This window comes from Cetorhinus maximus, chromosome 7 (assembly GCF_964194155.1).
Source record: "Cetorhinus maximus chromosome 7, sCetMax3.hap1.1, whole genome shotgun sequence".
NCBI lineage: Eukaryota > Metazoa > Chordata > Chondrichthyes > Lamniformes > Cetorhinidae > Cetorhinus > Cetorhinus maximus.
In genome coordinates, this window is record NC_135885.1 from 67308413 (window position 1) to 67327557 (window position 19145).

The 19145-nt window shown below is 45.0% G+C and overlaps 1 protein-coding gene across 1 annotated transcript in view; it reads left to right on the forward strand.

Annotated features, from left to right (window-relative positions):
* LOC144682859 (ubiquitin carboxyl-terminal hydrolase 35-like) overlaps positions 1–9048 on the forward strand; it is a 102541-nt gene extending 93493 nt beyond the window's left edge. The window contains exon 12 of the mRNA XM_078545670.1: positions 5439–9048. Coding sequence (XP_078401796.1) covers positions 5439–5606 — 168 coding nt within the window. The 3' untranslated portion in view covers positions 5607–9048. The remainder of the gene's footprint in view (positions 1–5438) is intronic.
* Positions 9049–19145: the final 10097 nt, after the last annotated feature.

The following is a 19145-nucleotide window of genomic DNA, read 5'->3' on the forward strand; positions in this document are numbered from 1 at the left end:
CCGTGAAGACTGACGCAAAGTACCTATTCAGTTCCTCCGCCATTTCTTTGTTCCCCACTACTACTTCTCCAGCATCATTTTCCAGTGGCCTAATGTCCACTTTTGCCTCTCTCTTACCCTTTATATTATCTAAAAAAAACTCTTTCAATCTTCTTTTATATTACTGGCTAGTTTACCCTCACATTTAATCTTCTCCCTCCTTATTTCTTTTTTTAGTTTTCCTCTGTTCATCTTTGTAGGCTACCCAATCCCCTGGCTTCCCACTGCTCTTTGACGCATTGTATGCTTTCTCTTTAGCTTTTATGCTGTCCCTGACTTCCTTTGTCAGCCATGGTTGCCTCGTCCTCCCTTTAGTATGCTTCTTCTTCCTAGGGATGAATTTTTGCTGTGTCTCCCAAATTACTCCCAGAAACTCCTGCCATTGCTGTTCCACTGTCTTTCCTGCTAGGCTCATCTCCCAGTCAATTCTGGCCAGCAACTCCCTCATGCCTCTGTAATTGCCTTTATTCAACTGTAATACTGTTACACCTGATTCCAGCTTTTTCCTCTCAAATTGCAGGGTAAATTCTATCATATTATGGTCACTTCCTCCTAAGGGTTCCTTCACCTTAAGCTCCCTTATCAAATCTGCCTCATTACACATCACTAAATCTAGAATTGTCTGTTCCCTAGTGGGCTCCACCTCAAGCTGCTCCAATAAGCCATCTCGTAGACATTCCACAAATTCCTTTTCTTGGGATCCACTACCAACCTGATTTTGCCAGTCTACCTGCATATTGAAATCCCCCATGATCACTGTAACCTTGCTTCTCTTACACGCCTTTTCTATCTCCTGGTGTATCTTGTGCCCCACATCCTGACTACTGTTCGGAGGCCTGTACATAACTCCCATTAAGGTTTTTTTCACCTTTGCGGTTCCTCAACTCTACCCACACAGATTCTACATCATCTGACCCTACGTCGTTTCTTGCTATCGATTTAATTTCATTTCTTACTAACAAAGCAACCCCACCCCCTCTGCCAACCTGCCTGTCTTTTCGATAGGATGTATATCCTTGGATATTTAGCTCCCAGTCCTGATCCCCTTGCAGCCATGTCTCCGTGATGCTCACCACATCATACGTGCCAATTTCAATCTGCGCCACAAGCTCATTTACCTTATTTCTTATACTGCGTGCATTCCGATACAACACCTTCAGTCCTGTATTTCCTGTCCCCCCTCTCATTGTTGTCCCTTTATCTGATGTGCTTGAAGTTAGATTTCTAGCCCTTTCCAAACACTCTGTCCTATTTTGTGTTCTAGAGACTTTAATAGCCTCTCCTGGGCTCTCCTTTCTTTTCAATTTTTTAATAATTTTCCATGAAGTTGAATCCACCCCCCCTCCCCACATGCTAACCTGCTGCTTTGTTTCCCATTAGTCATACTTCTTGGAGTTTTACCCTTCCCTTCCACCCCACTTTCTAGTTTAAAGTCCTGTTGACCACCCTATTTACCCTTTTCGCTAGAACATTGGTCCCAGATAGGTTCAGGTGGAGACCGTCCCTACGGTACAGATCCCTCCTGTTCCAATACTGATGCCAGTGCCCCACGAAATGGAACCCCTCTTTCCCACACCACTCCTTTAGCCACGTGTTTACTTCCCTTATTCTCATGTCCCTATGCCAATTTGCACGTGGCTCGGGTAGTAATCCGGAGATTATAACCCTTGAGGACCTGTTCTTTAATTTAGTTCCTGGTTCCTGATAATCCCCAAACAGGTCCTCTTTCCTAGTCTTACCTATGTTATTTGTCCCGACATAGACCACAACAACTGGATCCTCCCCCTCCCTCTCCAATATCCTTTCAAGCCGGTCAGAGATGCCCCTCACTCTGGCACCGGGCAGGCAACATACCATGCGGGACTCTCGATCCTGCTTACAAAGGATGCTATCAATTCCCCTAATTATAGAATCCCCTACAGCTACCACTTGTCTTTTGCTTCCCCCCTCTTGAATGGCCTCCTGTGCCACGGTGCCTTGGTCAGCTGGCTCATTCTCCCTACAGCCCTGTTCCTCATCCACACAGGGAGCAAGTACCTTGTACCTGTTGGACAAGGTCAAGAGCTGAGGCTCCTCTGTTCCTGAACACAGGATCCCTCTACCTGCCTCACTTGCAGTCACACCCTGCTGACCCTGACCATTGACTGAATTTGAGGTGCTTAATCTACCGGGAGTGACCGCCTCCTGAAGCAAAGCGTCCAGGTAACTCTCCCCCTCCCTGATGTGCCGCAGCGTCCGGAGCTCGGACTCCAGCTCATCAATTCTGAGCCGGAGTTCCTCCAGCAACCAACACTTTATGCAGATATGGTCACTGCAGCTCGCAATGGGATCTGCCAGCTCCCACATCATACAGCTATAGCACATCACCTGCCCAGCCATCTCGACTTAGATAATTAATTTATTAATTAGTTTTGCAGTGTTTTTTTTCACCACGTGGGTCAGTAAGGGAAGTTGGATGGTTGTGGGGTCAAGAGTGCAGGAGAGGTCTCAGATGCAGTGAGCATGGTGGGGCCGATAGGCAATTTGGAGAGAATCTAGAGAGAGAGAGACACAGATTCAAGACTATAATATATGGTTGTGTGTGGAGGTTTTGGCTTGGTGAGAAAAAGGACAAATGAAGATGGACCAAATAGCCTTCCCCCACCTGTAATTATTTTGTGATATAAAGAGCACATTTGAAACTTGGGACATCCCGTCTTTAGAGAGACTTTAAGTGTGGGAGCATGTGGAATGCAGTGACGAAACTATTAAGAACAAGGATTTAACTTTTAATTGGAGGAACAATAAAGAAAATAAGACTTCCTTTTATATAGTGCTTTTTATGATCACCGAACATCTCAAAGCACTTTACAAGCAATTAAGTACTTTTTGGAGCGTGATCACTGTTGTAAATGCAGGAAACACGGTAGCCAATTATGCACACCGCAAACTCCCACAAACAGCATTGAGAGATAATAACCTGATAATCTGCTTGTGTGATGTTAATTGAGGGATAAAAATTGGACAGGCCACTGGGATAGTGGGTAATTCCCTGCTCTTCTTTGAAATAGTACCATGGGATCTTTTGCATCCACATGAACAGACAGGTGGGGCCTCTGTTTAATGTCTCGTCTGAAAGATGTACACACCCTCAGAACTGCACTGGGGTGACGGCCTTGATGTTTGTGCTCAAGCCCTGGAGTGGGACTTTATTGCGGAATCTTGTGACTCAGAGGCAAGTGTGCAACTGAACCATGGCTAATAATGATAAAACTCAACCATTAAAAATATTGTAAGGTTTTGTTTATGTAGAGATAAGCAGGTTCGTTAACTTTGGTGGCGAAAACAGAACTATGGACACATTCAAAATCGGAAGTTTCTACTAAGACTAGAGATTTGATTTCTCCCCCCTGCCCTACTTCCCATTACAGATATGCAGGAATTTGAACAAAAGTAATTAACTTGGGTTCTAGAAAATATTTGGTTAAGAGTAAGATGGAAGGTTTTGAAAGAAAAATGTAATTACAGATTATCAAGTTAACTAAATTCAAATGCAGTTTGCAAAGTACAATCAAATATGGTTAAGTAATAGAGTTATGAAATTGATAATTTGAGATTCACTCTATAACCTTTACATGCTGATTTAAAACTGCTTCTAGGTTGAAGATTGTACATGCAGTGGTTTAGTTTCCAAATGAAAGTAAATATGTTGCAACAACTTAATGATTTAGATTGTACATGATAATGGAGAATCTAGCTAAATGGGCTGAATGCCATATTTTATTCTGTGTTCACATTTAATATAAATTTTATTTTAAACTATAAGCACTGCTTGAGAAGAGTGGAATATTACCTATGGCTATTTACAAGTTTTCCTAAGAAATGGTGACTAAAATGACTGACTTCATATGTCAGAAGTTGCTTTAGAAACATAGAAAAGCAGGAGTAGGTCATTTGGCCCTTCGAGCCTGCTCCACCGTTCAGTATGATCATGCCTGATCCTCTATCTTAATGCCATACTCCCGCCCTCTCACCATACCCCTTGACGCCTTTAGAGTCTAGAAATCTATTTCCTTCTTAAATATATTTAGTGACTTGGCCTCCACAGCCCTCTGTGATAGAGAATTCCACAAGTTCACCATGTTCTGAGTGAAAAAGTTTCTCCTCATCTCAGTCCTAAGTGGCCTACCCTGATTGTGACCCCTTTTTTCTAGACCCCACCTCCCCAGCCAGAGGAAACATCATCCCTGCATCCAGTCCTGTCAGAATTTTATATGTTTCAATGAGATTCCCTCTCATTCTTCTAATCTCCAATGAATGCAGGCCTGGTCGGCCCAATCTCTCCTCATAAAACAATCCTGCCATCCCAGGAATCAGTCTGGTGAACCTTCGCTGCACTCCCTCAATGGCAAGTATACCCTTTCTTAGGTAAGGAGACCAAAACTGCGCACACTGCTCCAGGTGTGGTCTCACCAAGGCTCTGTATAGTTTTTGGAAAACTTTTTTCTTCCTTCTGCATTGATTTTGTCCCCTTTTTTTATAGACTGATGGTTATGTACTTCATGGATCAAATGGGTTCCATGCTGCTTGGATGAGAGAAGCTTTTTATATAACATTATTCAGTTAGAATGTGATGATTGAAAATTTTGAAACTTTGGTTGAATGTTTGGATTCAGAGAGAATTTTGCCAGAGACGATGCTATGCTGAGGTAGATTTTGTAACATTTGGGCTCAATAGGCCACATTGCTTTTTTTTCCCCCATAGTTTCTCGTTTGTACTTTCATCAACCCAGGAACATCTCTGCAATTACTTTTCCAGTAGTTGACCATTAACTTTTGGAGTTAAGTGAATCAGCCACAGGCCACTCCAGCTCCCAGAAAATGCTCTGCCTAGTAGTGCGTCTAGAATCAAGAACATGTATTCTAACTCTAACAATCATATTGAAGTGATGAATATTTCTTGGCCTGAATACAGTGACTACCTGTTTAATTGTAGTATCCTATGCAAGTTAAACTAGGTAAATTATTTATGTATTAAGAAAAAATCTTTCAATGTAGATTTATCAAACCAATAGAAAACTAACCCAATGCATTGTAACTGTTTACTGCAAGTTCCCATTGGTATCTGCAAGTTCAATAAGACAGATGGTGCAGTTGACAGAACAAGGAGACAAGCTAAAAGTGATGGGGATATAGGCTGTTCCTGACACTAGACATTGAGTGTTATTATCACATGGTACTAGTATCTACTGGGAATAGAAAATTGCTGTATTGAGTAATTGAAGGAATGTATTTTATCCGAACAAAAGTTGAATTAACCCGAGAGTGTGAAAACAGTTTCCGAGAGTGTGAAAACAGTTTAATTTGTCTAAAGAAAACATGTCAATTCTGAGTGTGGTAATGATGTAACTTGCTTCTAGGAAGAAGAAAAGGAAGCACGAAAAAGATCTAACAGTACACCACCTGCTACAACTCCGATATGGTGGAGACGTTTTGACGATGATGATAACGGTGGTCCTTCTGGAAGTTGTGGTCCAGCTGCTGGGGGAGGAAGTGATTTGGGTTCATTTGGTCGTTTGATTTTCTAAATATGATTCGGGGCCTCTTCATTCTCTACCTCAGTTGTACTACTTACATGGTAAAGGCTGCATGACTTAATCTTTTGCAGAGATCAAAAGAGATCTGTTTGACAAGATGCTCAAGATGTTTGCCTACAATATTATAGATTGCTGCTTTGTGATTGTTGAGGAAGTAGCATTTGGTAATTTTGTGGAATTGCTTTAGTAAAATGCAGAATTGAAAGGTATTTAGGTAATAGCATATAAACAAAATGCAACAAATTTGGTTAGCGCTGGGTTTCACTTCCAAAATACAATATTCCTTGTTCTTCAATAACTATTAAGTACCTGCTGTTTGGAGGCACGCATAAAATGACTGATTTATGAATGTCAATGATTGTCACTATAGGTTTATGACATTCTATTACTGTTCTTTTGAAATAAGTGTTTTTCTCTTTTTGTGACTCTTACATCACCCTGACTTTTAAGATGACTGCAGCAGTTTGAACTTTGAGGAATGAGTTAGCCTACAATTATCCCTTCCTCAGGAGTGGTAGTAAATTGTGGGGTTAATGCTGGACTGTCCAGCTGGGATCAGAAACTTGTAGGGAACCATCCATTCTGTACATGGTATGCATTTGTGTACTGCAACATGTTGGGCAGGCTACAATCAACTGTCAACACCGCCCCCCGCCCCCCAACATCCATGCGCACGCATTCAAAATTGTCAGCGCCTAGAAACATAGAATATTACTCTAATTGAAATATTAGAAGGCTATACTGTACTCTATTGTCAGCATTGCTCCTTATATCATGATGTATAGTGTGCCTTCGCATGGCAGATGGTGTCCAATTAGTTGCCTAAAATATCATCATTTGCATCTGAGATAGAAAAGTTTGTTGCATTATTAATATTATTTAAATCCAGAAATTTAAACATCATAGTAAAACCAAGCTATTTCAGTAGAACAGTTTTATTTGAGGAGTTACTCCTGACTAATCCTACACTCAGTTTCATGCACTGCTAACCTTTTCTGTACATAGTTACTAAATCTATGGAGTTCTAGGAATAAAGTATGTATAATTAAGTATTTCAATACCAGTGCTGAATTTTGCACCTTGTTGCCTCTTCTGAAAAATCTTTTCACTTGTCAAAAACGGTCACTACCAACTGAGGCATTTTTGTAGCCAAGTAGGAAAATTAAATAATCAGGAGGATGGAGGTGGTGAGGGAGGTTAGAATTAGGTAGTGGCATCATCACCAATAAACACACAAAAGTCTCATGAATGTAAATGGGAGTTCTGTCCTTACCTGACTTTCAGCCATATACAGGATAGTTGGATCTATGCATTCTTGCCTTTTTAAACACCCTATTTCCCTGTTCCTGGAGAGGCCTAGATTAAAGAAGGGAAGAAATGATTTCCACAACAGAAAAAAGAACAAAAAATAAGAATTATGCATTTGGATATACACATTGCAGAAGGGAGTAAGTTGCTTTCCTACAAAATCCCCAAATAACAAAAATGACTTGATCGCAGAATTTTACAACATGTATTTTGATGCTTTTTTCTTTTGCAGCCTGATGTATATCTAGGATTCTTTTTAAATATGTAAAAAAACCCGTTATAAATGAGTTAATACACTATTCTTTTTACCTTTACTACAAGTTTGCCCAGACTTATGCGAATAAAGAGTCCTATCAGTTAACAGCATGGCTGCTAAATGCAATATATGTGGGAAAGCTTTGTGCAAAAAGAAAAAATGCTTTAAAAATTGTGCCATGAAAAACTGCATATAACTGTTTTAAATTGACAACCTCATTGAGAATGGCTACAAGCCTGGCCCATGTGAAATATAAACCTGGTGTAGTTCTGACCTAGTTGAAGCAGTTTTACTAGTGGGACGACTTTGTTGTACAAAGGCAGGGTAAAACTCAACTTTGGTACAAAACAGGTGGTAACAGATTGGGTATGGTGTAGAGTGGATGGCTGATCTATTAGTGTCAGTTTTGTAACCCTGTTAAAGTTGAATTTTACTTCCTAAGTCTCTACAAAGGTAATACCAAGTATTGCAATTAAATTTAACATTTTAAGATCTCTGGAGATGTGGCTTCTCCGAATAAATTATTCCAGGAAGGTTGCAATTTTGAATTCTTGAACACTGTGTCCATGTCAATATTGTGTTAATGTTAAACTGCATAGTGCAGAAATGTAAAATTGGGGTAGCAGATACAGGTTTTTGGTTACTGTTTCGCAAACATGTGAAATTATTGGTGCTTTTCTAACAAAAGTATTTACTCAAAGATATTAATTCATGTTAACTTTTGAAGGTGTTGACAGACTTGTAGTAATGCTGGATTCTTTCTGTAACCCGCATACATAATTTTATCACCCATTAACCAAAAATTGTAGGGTTTTTTGTTCTGCCTGTAGTCATTTTCAAAAGGGTAATAATTAGTTAATCACTGAATACTTCAGCAGTGAATTTTCTGTGATCACAAGTCAGTTTATGGTGCCATTGAATTTCCCTTGTAAGTAGTTGTAGAGAGTCTTCTAGTTAAAACAGTAGGTAAATTCTTAGGCAGCAAAGTATACTTAATTTTATGCTAGAGTGTGATAGGACACAGATTAGGTGTTTCTACCTTTCTACTCTTTCCTCTCTGAATTCTCATATCTAGTCCTTCATTTCTGCTGTACCTTCCATATCTGTAAGAAAAAAACATGGGTGAGTCATTTTGAGCTTTTTTTATACACCTCTAAACAGGTAATTCAAGTTAGTGGAGTAACTTATGTTTTTGTTGTCAGTTATTGGACGTAAGGAGGATGCTATCTAGGAATATAGAGTGAACATAGAAAATTTGGTATCTGAACAATTTACATGCTTTCTCTAATGTCAGAGTTTCCGATTTGAAGTATGATGATGTAATGCCTTAATCCTTAACGTTTCTGTATTTACATAGAATTCTGTACTTTGCCTCAAAACTGCAAACTAAAGTAAGCCTGTGTTTTTCTATTGTAATTTAAAATATAGATTGCATTTACAACTAGACTGTTATATGCAACTATTCTAATCAACTAGGATAATGGATATTGATGTGTAATGAAGGCCTCAATTCATTAACTAGTAACTGTTGCAAAAGTAGCTGAGTTTGATGAATACACTGATGTTTTGTAAACAGCAATATATTTATTCCTTGCATCCATTAATGGAATTATATAAACTGTACATGTAAGATAGAATATGCTATTAAAAAACCTTAAAACCCTTGTGTTTATATATGCAAATATAGTTTGCCATAACAAAATGCAAAACAGATGCAACTGAGATAGAGAAGTTTTAGTTATGCTTTCCAAAAAATTCAAACTAAAATCATTCTGATAATGTGATTTTTTTTCAACAACGTTAATCATTATCATATCTAAACAATGAGATCTATAAATATTTATTGTAATAAATATTGGTACAATGCGTCATCTTTTGGTACTGCTTTCCTGTCTCTCAAATTAAGAAATCTATTTTCAAGATCAGGCAAAGATTCTTTTGGGATGGTGGGGAGAAGATGGACACAATAATGGAAATGGCTAAAGACTGTATTTCTTAGCTATTTACATTTTTAAAAATAATCTAATGGCATCATTTAATTTTTCTATCTGAATTGAATAAAAATTTTTTAAATGAGCGCAGTGAGTTGCCTGAGTTTTATGCAGTTTTCTTCTGTTTTCAATAGATTATCTTTGTTTTGGCTAGAATATTCATGTCAATGTACAGGAAAAGACCACGTGACCCAGCAACACCATCCCATCCAGCTGTGGTGCAACCCTGTTCACTTACAGATCCATACCTTAACTATATCAATACAATTTACTGGGAGAGAGACAAAACAAAATGACTGACCAATTTGAGAAAAACTCACGTTCCCTTGTAAAAGATTGCAGTGAATCCAAATTGTTTGGATAATCTGCTTCAGACCCTCTGCTCAAACATTTTATTGGCATACCTTCTAGTCCAATAACCCCTAACTATCCCAAATGATTTTGTAATTAGATTGAATGCATTCTTTTAACTTTAAAATTTCAGTCAGTCAAGTTCGTCTAAGTCTACTTTTCTCCAAAGTGGATAAAGTAAAGCCCCAACTCTTCAAGCCCATCCTTATAACTAAAAACATTAAGGCTGCATATTGATCTGGTAGTTCTCTGCACCTTCTCCAGGTTCTTTATGTCCTTTGGTATGTGTAGGGGCTAAACTAAGCGTAGAACTAAGCAAATGAATGATGTTTTTATTCGCAGAATAGGGGAGGAGGTGGCATAGTGGTAATGTCGCTAACTAGTAATTTGGAAACACAAGCTAATGCTGCTGGGGACACGGCTTCAAATCCCATCATGGCAGCTGGTGCAATTTAAATTCAGTTAATAAACCTGGAATTAAAAGTTAGTCTTGGTAATAGTGATCATGAAACCATTGTTGATTGTTGTAAAAACCCATCTGGTTCACTAACATCCCTTTAGGGAAGGAAATCTTCCCTCCTTACCTGGTCTGGCCCACATGTGACTCTAGACCCACAGCAATGTGGTTGACTCTTAACTGCCCTCTGAAATAGCCTAGCAAGCCACTCAGTTGTATCAAACCACTATGAAGGCTAAAAGGAATGAAACCGGACGGATCAACCGGCATCGGCCTAGGCACCAGAAACGACAGCGGCAATCGCAGCCCTGACGACCCTGCAAAGCCCTCCTTACTAACATCTTGGGGTCTAGTGCCAAAATTGAGAGAGCTGTCTCACAGACTAGTCAATATAGCCTAGCATAGTCATCCTCACGCAATCATATCTTACAGTTAATGTCCCAGACTCCACCATCACCATCCCTGGGTATGTCCTGTCCCACTGGCAGGACAGATCCAGCAGAGGTGGCGGCACAGTGGTATACAGTCAGGAGGGAGTTGCCCTGGGAGCCCTCAACATCGAATCTGGACCTCATGAAATCTTATGGCATCAGGTCAAACGTGGGCAAGGAAACCTCCTGCTGATTACCATGTATCGCCCTCCCTCAGCTGATGAAACAGTGCTCCTCCATGTTGAACGGCACTTGGAGGAAGCACTGAGGGTGGCAAGAGTGCAGAATGTTCTCTGGGTGGGGGACTTCAATGTCCATCATGAGGAGTGGCTCGGTAGCACCGCTACTGACTGAGCTGGCTGAGTCCTAAATGACATAGCTGCTAGATTGGGTCTGCAGCAGGTGGTGAGGGAACCAACAAGACGGGAAAAACCTACATCACCTCATCCTCGCCAATCTACCCTTGCAGATGCATCTGACCATGACAGTATTGGTAGGAACAATCACCGCATCGTCCTTGTGAAGACAAAGTTCCTCCTTCACATTAAGGATACCCTCCATTATGTTGTGTGGCACTACCGCCGTGATATTTGGGATAGATTTTGAACAGATCTAGCAACTTGAAACTGGGCATCCATGAGGCACTGTGGGCCATCAGCAGCAGCACAATCATGTTCGAGTACAATCTCTAACCTCATGGTCTGACATATCGCCCACTTTACCATTACCATCAAGCCAGAGGATGAACCCTGGCTCAATGAAGAGTGCAGGAGGGAATGCCAAGAGCAGCACCAGGCATACCTAAAAATGAGGTGTCAACCTGGTGAAACTATAAAACAGGACTGCTTGCGTGCCAAACAGCATAAGCAGCAAGTGATAGACAGAGTGAAGTGATCTCACAACCAACGGATCAAATCTAAGCTCTGCAGTCCTGCCACATCCAGTTGTGAATGGTAGTGGACAATTAAACAACTCACTGGAGGAGGTTGCTGCACAAATATCTCCCCTCAATGATGGAGGAGCCCAGCACAGCAGTGCAAAAGATACAGCTGAAGCATTCACAACAATCTTCAGCCAGAAGTGCCAAGTGGATGATCCATCTCGGCCTCCTCCAGAGGTCCCCAGCATCACAGATGCCAGTCTTCAGCCAATTCGATTCACTCCATGTGATATCAAGAAACGGCTGAAGGCACTGAATACTGCAAAGGCTATGGTCCCTGACAACATTCGGCAATAGTACTGAGGACTTGTGCTCCAGAACTTGCTGTGCCCCTAGCTAAGCTGTTCCAGTACAGCTACAAGACTGGCAACTACCCAGCTATGTGGAAAATTGCCCAGGTATGTCCTGTACGCAAATTGCAGGACAAATCCAACCCAGCCAATTACCACCCCATCAGTCTACTCCATCATCAGTGACGTGATGGAAGGGGTCATCAACAGTGCTATCAAGCGGCACTTGCTTAGCAATAATCTGCTCACTGATGCCCAGTTTGGGTTCCGCCAGGGCCACTCAGCTCCTGACCTCGTTACAGCCTTGGTTCAAACATGGACAAAAGAGCTGAACTCCCGAAGTGAGGTGAGAGTGACTGCCCTTGACATCAAGGCAGCATTTGACCAAGTGTGGCATCAAGGAGCCCTAGCAAAACTGGAGTCAATGGGAATCAGGGGAAAAACTCTCTGTTGGGTGGAGTCATATCTAGCACAAAGGAAGATGGTGTGGTTATTGGAGGTCAGTCATCTCAGCTCCAGGAGATCACTGCAGGAGTTCCTCAGGCTAGTATCCTAGGCCCAACCATCTTTAGCTGCTTCATCAATGACCTTCCTTGCATCATAAGGTCAGAAGTTGGGATGTGCGCTGATGATTGCACAAAGTTCAGCACCATTCACGGCGACTCAGATACTGAAGCAGTCCATATCCAAATGTAGCAAGACCTGGACAATATCCAGGCTTGGGCTGACAAATGGCAAGGAACATTCGCGCCACACAAGTGTCAGGCATTGACCATCTCCAACAAGAGAGAACCCAACCATCGCCCCTTGATGTTCAATGGCATTACCATCACTGAATCCCCCACTATCAACATCCTGGGGGCTACCATTTGCCAGAAACTGTGCTGGACTAGCCATATAAATACTGTGGCTACAAGAACAGGTCAGAGGCTAGGAATCATGTGACTAGTAACTCGCCTCCTGACTCCCCAAAGCCTATCCACCATCTACAAGGCACAAGTCAGGAATGTGATGGAATACTCCCCACTTGCCTGGATAAGTGCAGCTCCTACAACACTGAAGAAGCTGGACACCGTCCAGGACAAAGCAGTCCGCTTGATTGGTATCACATCCACAAACATTCACTCCCTCCTCCACCGACGCACAGTAGCAGCAGTGTGTACCATCTACAAGATGCACTGCAGGAATTTAGCAAGGCTCCTTAGACAGCACCTTCCAAATCCACGGCCACTACCACCTAGAGGGATAAGGGCAGCAGATAGATGGGAACACCACCACCTGGAAGTTCCCCTCCAAGTCACTCACCATCCTGACTTGAAAATATATCGCCGTTCCTTCGCTGTCGCTGGGTCAAAATCCTTGAACTCCCTTCCTAACAGCACTGTGGGTGTACCCACACCACATGGACTGCAGCGGTTCAAGAAGACAGCTCACCACCACCTTCTCAAGGACAACTAGGGATGGGCAATAAATGCTGGCCCAGCCAGTGAAGCCCACATCCTGCGAATGAATTTTTAAAAACAATTGAAGGCCTGGCAGCCTTTGCAAGGCTGCTCACAGTGGCTGGAAGAAGAGCACATCAGAGGGGCAATGTGCCTGTAGTAAGTCTGGCGGGCAGACCATCGGGCCAGGCCAGGCCGGAGGATAGACCATCAGGCCAGGCCGGAGGGTAGGCCAGCGGGGCAGCGTGCCCCTCGTTTTTCTGACGAGTGCCTAGCTGCCCTTCTGGAGGAGGTGGCAGTGCGGCGGGAGATCCTTCTTCCGATGGATGGAAGGCGGAGGCCTCCCCACCTGACCAAACATGCGTGGTAGGAGGTGGCTGAGAGTGTTAGTTCCCATGATGTGGTGCAGCGCACATGGGTCCAGTGCTGCAAAAGATTCAACGATCTCCTGCACTCGGAAAGGGTGAGTACCATGTTGCCTCCAGGCACTTAATGCAGCCACCGCCACCGCCCCCCCCAACCCCCCGCTCCCCCCCCCAGCTCCCCCCACCACCCCGGCAACTCTGAGTACAGTAACGGCATTGAATCCTTCATGGCATGTATCCCTCGCTGGGTGTGCCAGCAGATATTGCCCATGTCCAGTTCACCCTGAGAGGGTTGACTTAGGATGTGTTCTGCATCCGCAGCATGTGTGACACTGAAATCCGGAGCATAGAATGGGGCTGAAAGTCAAGGGTCTGCACCTAGGCAGAATACTGGAACTGCGAAACATGACAAAGTCATGCTGGGAGGGGAGCTTCCGGTTGGCGGGGCACCAATCCACCTGCTGGTCTTTGCGCTCCACATGCCTGTGCCTCCTTGCTTAGCAAAGTGACACCTTCTGGTGTCACTTGTGAAGGAGGCAACATTTGGGCAATGGGGTGGGTGGCCAGCCCTGGCTTTTTTGGGTGAGTGTGTGGCAGCTGCGGGGTGACAAAGAACTGGAGCCCTGCAATGTGCCACCCTGGCTGGGTTGGCAGGGATGTGATGGGAATTCAGGTTAAGGCTGGACTAATCAATGCTCTTCTGTCCTTTTCAGGAGAAGACTGTGCACAATGCCGCTGAACGAATGCGGATTGAGGGAGGCCAGTCCCAATTGGCCATCCTATCAGCTTACGAGCAGCAGGCCATGGATCTGGAGAGGCACCAAGCCCCCCACGTCCACCGGAGGTGGTGAGGCTGGGGTGCCATGGGGAGGTATGTTTGGCGAGCACTCAGGTCACCATGTGTGTCCCAGAAGCCATGGTACTGCTGAATGCTCAGCGATTGAAGTTAGCAACATGGGTTGACCATTGATTATGGAAGGATGAGCGCATAATGATCCGGAGGAGCAGCATGCAAGTTGACATTGTCTGCACTGCAGCTAATCAAATGTCATTTTTCTTCCTTTCAGCATCACCCTGGCAGTGCCAGGAGGAGGAGGCAGAGGGCCCACCTCTCACCCCTGACGCCCCAGAGCAAATCCACTCACCAGCGTCACACCCTCTCAGCCAGGCAGGCACCAGCGCAGATACGAGCAACTCGGGAATTAGACATTCGGCTGGTGTCCCGGGGCTCTGCGGTGAGGGCACTTCACGCTCACTTGAGATGTGGGCAGAGACAGAGAGTGCCCAGGGCGCCGGTAGTCGGAGGACTGCTGGGGCCAGGTACATGCTCGGTTGGTGGCTGATGTTGTGCCTCTGGAGTGTTCCGTGAGGCAGCGAACACTGGAAGTGTAGCAGGTGATGCGGGAGGATCTGACAGAGATACATGAGGCTATGCGTGGCATGGTGCCTGTGCTTGAGGAGACCACGTGGAGCATCACCGATGCAATGAGCCTCATGGCTGAGTACCATGCCTCCTCCATGGAGAGAGTGGCGACTCTCGTGAAAAGGCTGCTCCAGCAGACCAATCAGGACCTCCTGGGGTTGCGCTCGGACCTGCAAGCCTTCATAGCGGCATTTGCCTCAGCTGGTCAATGCCAGTGTGGGAGGTGGTTTGGGCACCAAGTATCCCAGCTCGGTGCCCATCCATCTACGGTGAGCAGGGAGGTCCGAAGCGACCTCACGTCGGCGCAGCAGCTGCCTATCATCTATATGGGCTCCTCTCAGGGCACTCCGGATGAGGGCGGCAGCTCCTCCACCCCTCTGCCAGTGACCATGGCATCCAATGAGGCTGCAGCGACTGGGGAGAAGCCTGCTGTGGAGCTGGCTGCTCCCTCCAAGGCGGGGCCATCAAATGCTCTACGGGCCAGAGGATGTCTGCCAAGGCCATCGAGGCCAACAGGACAGCACAGTGAGCAGGCTGTCTCAGATGCCAGTGCCAGTGAGGGAACAGCACCTAGATGTAGCACCCGTAAGCGTACATTTAAGGCATCTTAAGCACACCATGGGTTTCTCACTGGTGCTTTTATGTTGGCCCATTGTAGTTTCTGGAAGACTTGGTGTGATGTCCAACACTTTTATTGCTTTATGAAGTTACATTTGTTCCCTCAATAAATTTTGACATGTTGTCATGCCTCAGGGGGATTCCTCACTTCTGCATGTGTATGGGAAGCCATGATGTTACGAGTGAGTTGTTCGACATTGAGCTTTATTGACAAGGGCCTTAGTTAATGTTAGTATCCAGGCTGATTTCCACTCAGGTATTGAGTGTGGAGCCTGCAGCTCTGGTGTGTGTTTGAAGGTTCATTTGTGGTGGGCTAGCTGAAGGTTCTTTGGATTAAAGCCTCCTGGGTGTCCCTGCCTCTCTGGAGTATGCCCAGGTCAGCATCTACCCCTCAGCGTTCTCCTGTGCATGCTCCTCCTCGGTCTCATTGCTCGACTTACCGTGTGCATGTGGAGCAACTGCATCTACGTCTTCCTTGTCCATTGTGTTCACCCCTTTCCAGAGCCAGATTGTGGAGTGTGCAGCATGCAACCACTATCAGCAGCACACGATCTGGGGGGTATTGGAGTGCGCCCCCTGAGCGGTCCAGGCATCGGAAGCGTATCTTGAGAAGACCGATGGTTCTCTCCAACACAGCCCTTGTGGAGGCGTAGCTCCTATAGTACCGCTGCTCAGCCTCTGTTCTTGGATGGCGGAGAAGCATCATGAGCCACTTTTTGAGGGGATAGCCCTTGTCACCCAGCAGCCATCCATCCAGCCGGGCTCGAGCACTGAAGAGCCTCAGCATCTGGGAGTGTCTGAGTATGTAAGCGTCATGGGAGCTGCCTGGGTGCCTTGCACAGACTTGCAGATTCTGCAGCTTGTGATCACATAACTATCTGCATGTTCATGGAGTGGAAGCCCTTCCTGTTGACGAAGGCACCGGGTTCACCTTGATGGTGACGTGTGCAGTTTATAGCACCCTGGACGCGGGGAAGCCAGTAATCGCTACGAAGCCTCTGGCTCGCTCTGTCTGGCTGGCCTCATCCTAGTGGCAGTGGATGAAAGTCAATGCACGCCTGAACAGAGTGTCTGTCACCTGCTTGACAAAGGTGGACAGCTGACTGGGAGACTCTGCAGAGATCACCCACCGACCCCTGGAAAGAGCCAGAAGCAAAGAAGTTGAGGGCAGCTGTGACCTTTAGAGCCACTGGCATGGGGTGCCCACCCACACAGTTTGTGGAGATTTCAGGGCCTATCATGTGACAGATGGAGGTGATGGTCTCCCTTGAGAGACAGAGCCTTTATTGGCACTGGACCTCAGACATATTGAGGTAGCTGCTTCGCTGCCTGTATACCCTGACGGCAGGATATTGGCATCTTCTGTGGCCACTTCCATCTTCGGCCCTGCGCCTTTCCTCCCAAAGGTGGCTCCCCTGGAGGCTGAATGTGCACTCCTGGCCTCCTCCCCTTTCTGGTCCTCCCTTCCTCCTCCAGTCGAGAGCACAACTCCCATTCCCAGGCTAAGGGAAGGCTTCCTGAAAGCTGCAGGCCCCAAAAATGATCTTTACTGTAGAGTCCTGACAAAGGCTTTTACTCCTGTCCAAGCAGCTGGTATGAGTTTTGAAGTATTCCTGCTCACACAGGCAAGTATAAGTAACTTTCACGCTTAAATACCTGAAAGATCACATTCACAACCCCATTCACCCCTCTTATCCTGCCCGTGGATGAGGTTTATATAAATGTCTCCTGCCCATTGCGCCCATGCCACGTCCTGAAGATCACAAGGTCTGCGAAAAATCGTATCCAATTGCTGCCTCAAGGGCCTTCACTGGCCCGTTAATTGATGGCGGGCACGCATCCAAACTTATAGCTTGCCCGCTTTCCCAAATATCATGATGGCATGTGGTGACATCAGGACGCAGCTCAAGTTCACCATGCGCCATTTTACGTGTCGGCGTGCGGGGCCCGCCCCTGCATGCCAACTGGAAAATTCTGCCCATAAGCTCACAGTCTTTCACAATTGGGCAAAGATCAGTTGTCCCATTTTGCTGTGTATCTTAACGTTCCATCTCGTTATCTGTAATTGCTGTCACAATCTATCACAATAAATACTAAGTGTTGTAGACCAACTTGTCTGCATATCTTAGCATTCTAGTGACTGACACTTATCTATCTATAATCACTGGATTCACACCTGCTTCAGGCTAATCTGGGCTAGTTTTTGCTGTGTCCATTGTCTAAGCTAACATATGTCAAGTATCCCAGCAGCCTTTGCTTTACAGGCTCCTTCCTGATGTTTTTTCATGGCTAAAACTGCTACTGCCATCTACTTTTATCTTTGTTAATAAATGACAAACACCTTGCCCACTCTAACACCATCAAGCCAGGGATCAACCTTGGTTCAATAAAGAATGCAGAAGGGCATGGCAGGAGCAGCATCAGGCATACCTAAAAATGAGGTGTCAACCCAGTGAAGCTACTACTCAGGACTACTTGCATGACAAATAGCGGAAGCAGCATGTGAAAGACAGAGCTAAGCGATCTCGCAACCAAAGGTTCAGATCTAAACTCTGCAGTCCTGCCACATCAGTCATGAATGGTGGTGGACAAATAAACAACTAACTGGAGGAGGAGGCTCCACAAATATGCCCATACACAATGATCAGGGAGCCCAGCGCATCAGTGCAAAAGATTTTGAATCACCTTCAGCCAAAAGTGCTGAGTGAATGATTCATCTCGGCCTCTTCCTGAGGTCCCCAGCATCGCAGATGCTAGCCTTCGGCCAATTCGATTCACTCCATGTGATGTCAAGAAATGGCTGAAGGCACTAGATACTGCAAAGGCTATGGGCCCTGACAACATTTCACCAATAGTTCTGAAGACTTGTGCTCCAGAATTAGCCACTCCCCTAGCTGAGCTGTCCCAGCACAGCTACAAAATTGGCATCCACTTGGCAATGCGGAAGATTGCCCAGGCATGTCCTATCCATGAAAAACTGGACAAATCCAACCTGGCCAGCTGCTTCCTATCAGTCTACTCTCGATCATCAGCAGTGATGGAAGGTGTCGTCAACAGTGCTATCAAATGACTCTGAGCAATAACCTGCTCACTGACAGTTTGGTTTCTGCCAGGTCTGCTCACCTCCTGACCTCATTACAGCCTTGGTCCAAACATAGACTAAAGATCTGAACTCAAGAAATGAGGTGGGAGTGACTGCCCTTGACATCAAGGCAGCATTTGACAGTGTGGCATCAAGGAGCCCCGGAAAAACTGGAGCCAATAGGAATAAGGGGAAAACTCCATTGATTGGAGTCATACCTAGCACAAAGGAAGATGGTTGTGGTTATTGGAGAGCAATCATCTCAGTCCGAGGATATCACTGCAGGATTCCTCAGAGGTCCAACCATCTTCATCTGCTTCATCAATGACTTTCCTTCCATCATAAGGTTAGAAGTGGGGATATTTGCTGATGATTGCACAGTTCAGTACCATTCATGACTCCTCAGATACTGAAAGTTATCCCTGTCCATGTGCAGCAAGATCTGGACAACATTCAGGCTTGTGCTGACAAGTAACATTTTTGCCGCACAAGTACCAGCAATGACCATTTTCAACATGAGGGAATCCAACCATCTTCCCATGACATTCAATGGCTGAATACCCCACTATCAATGTC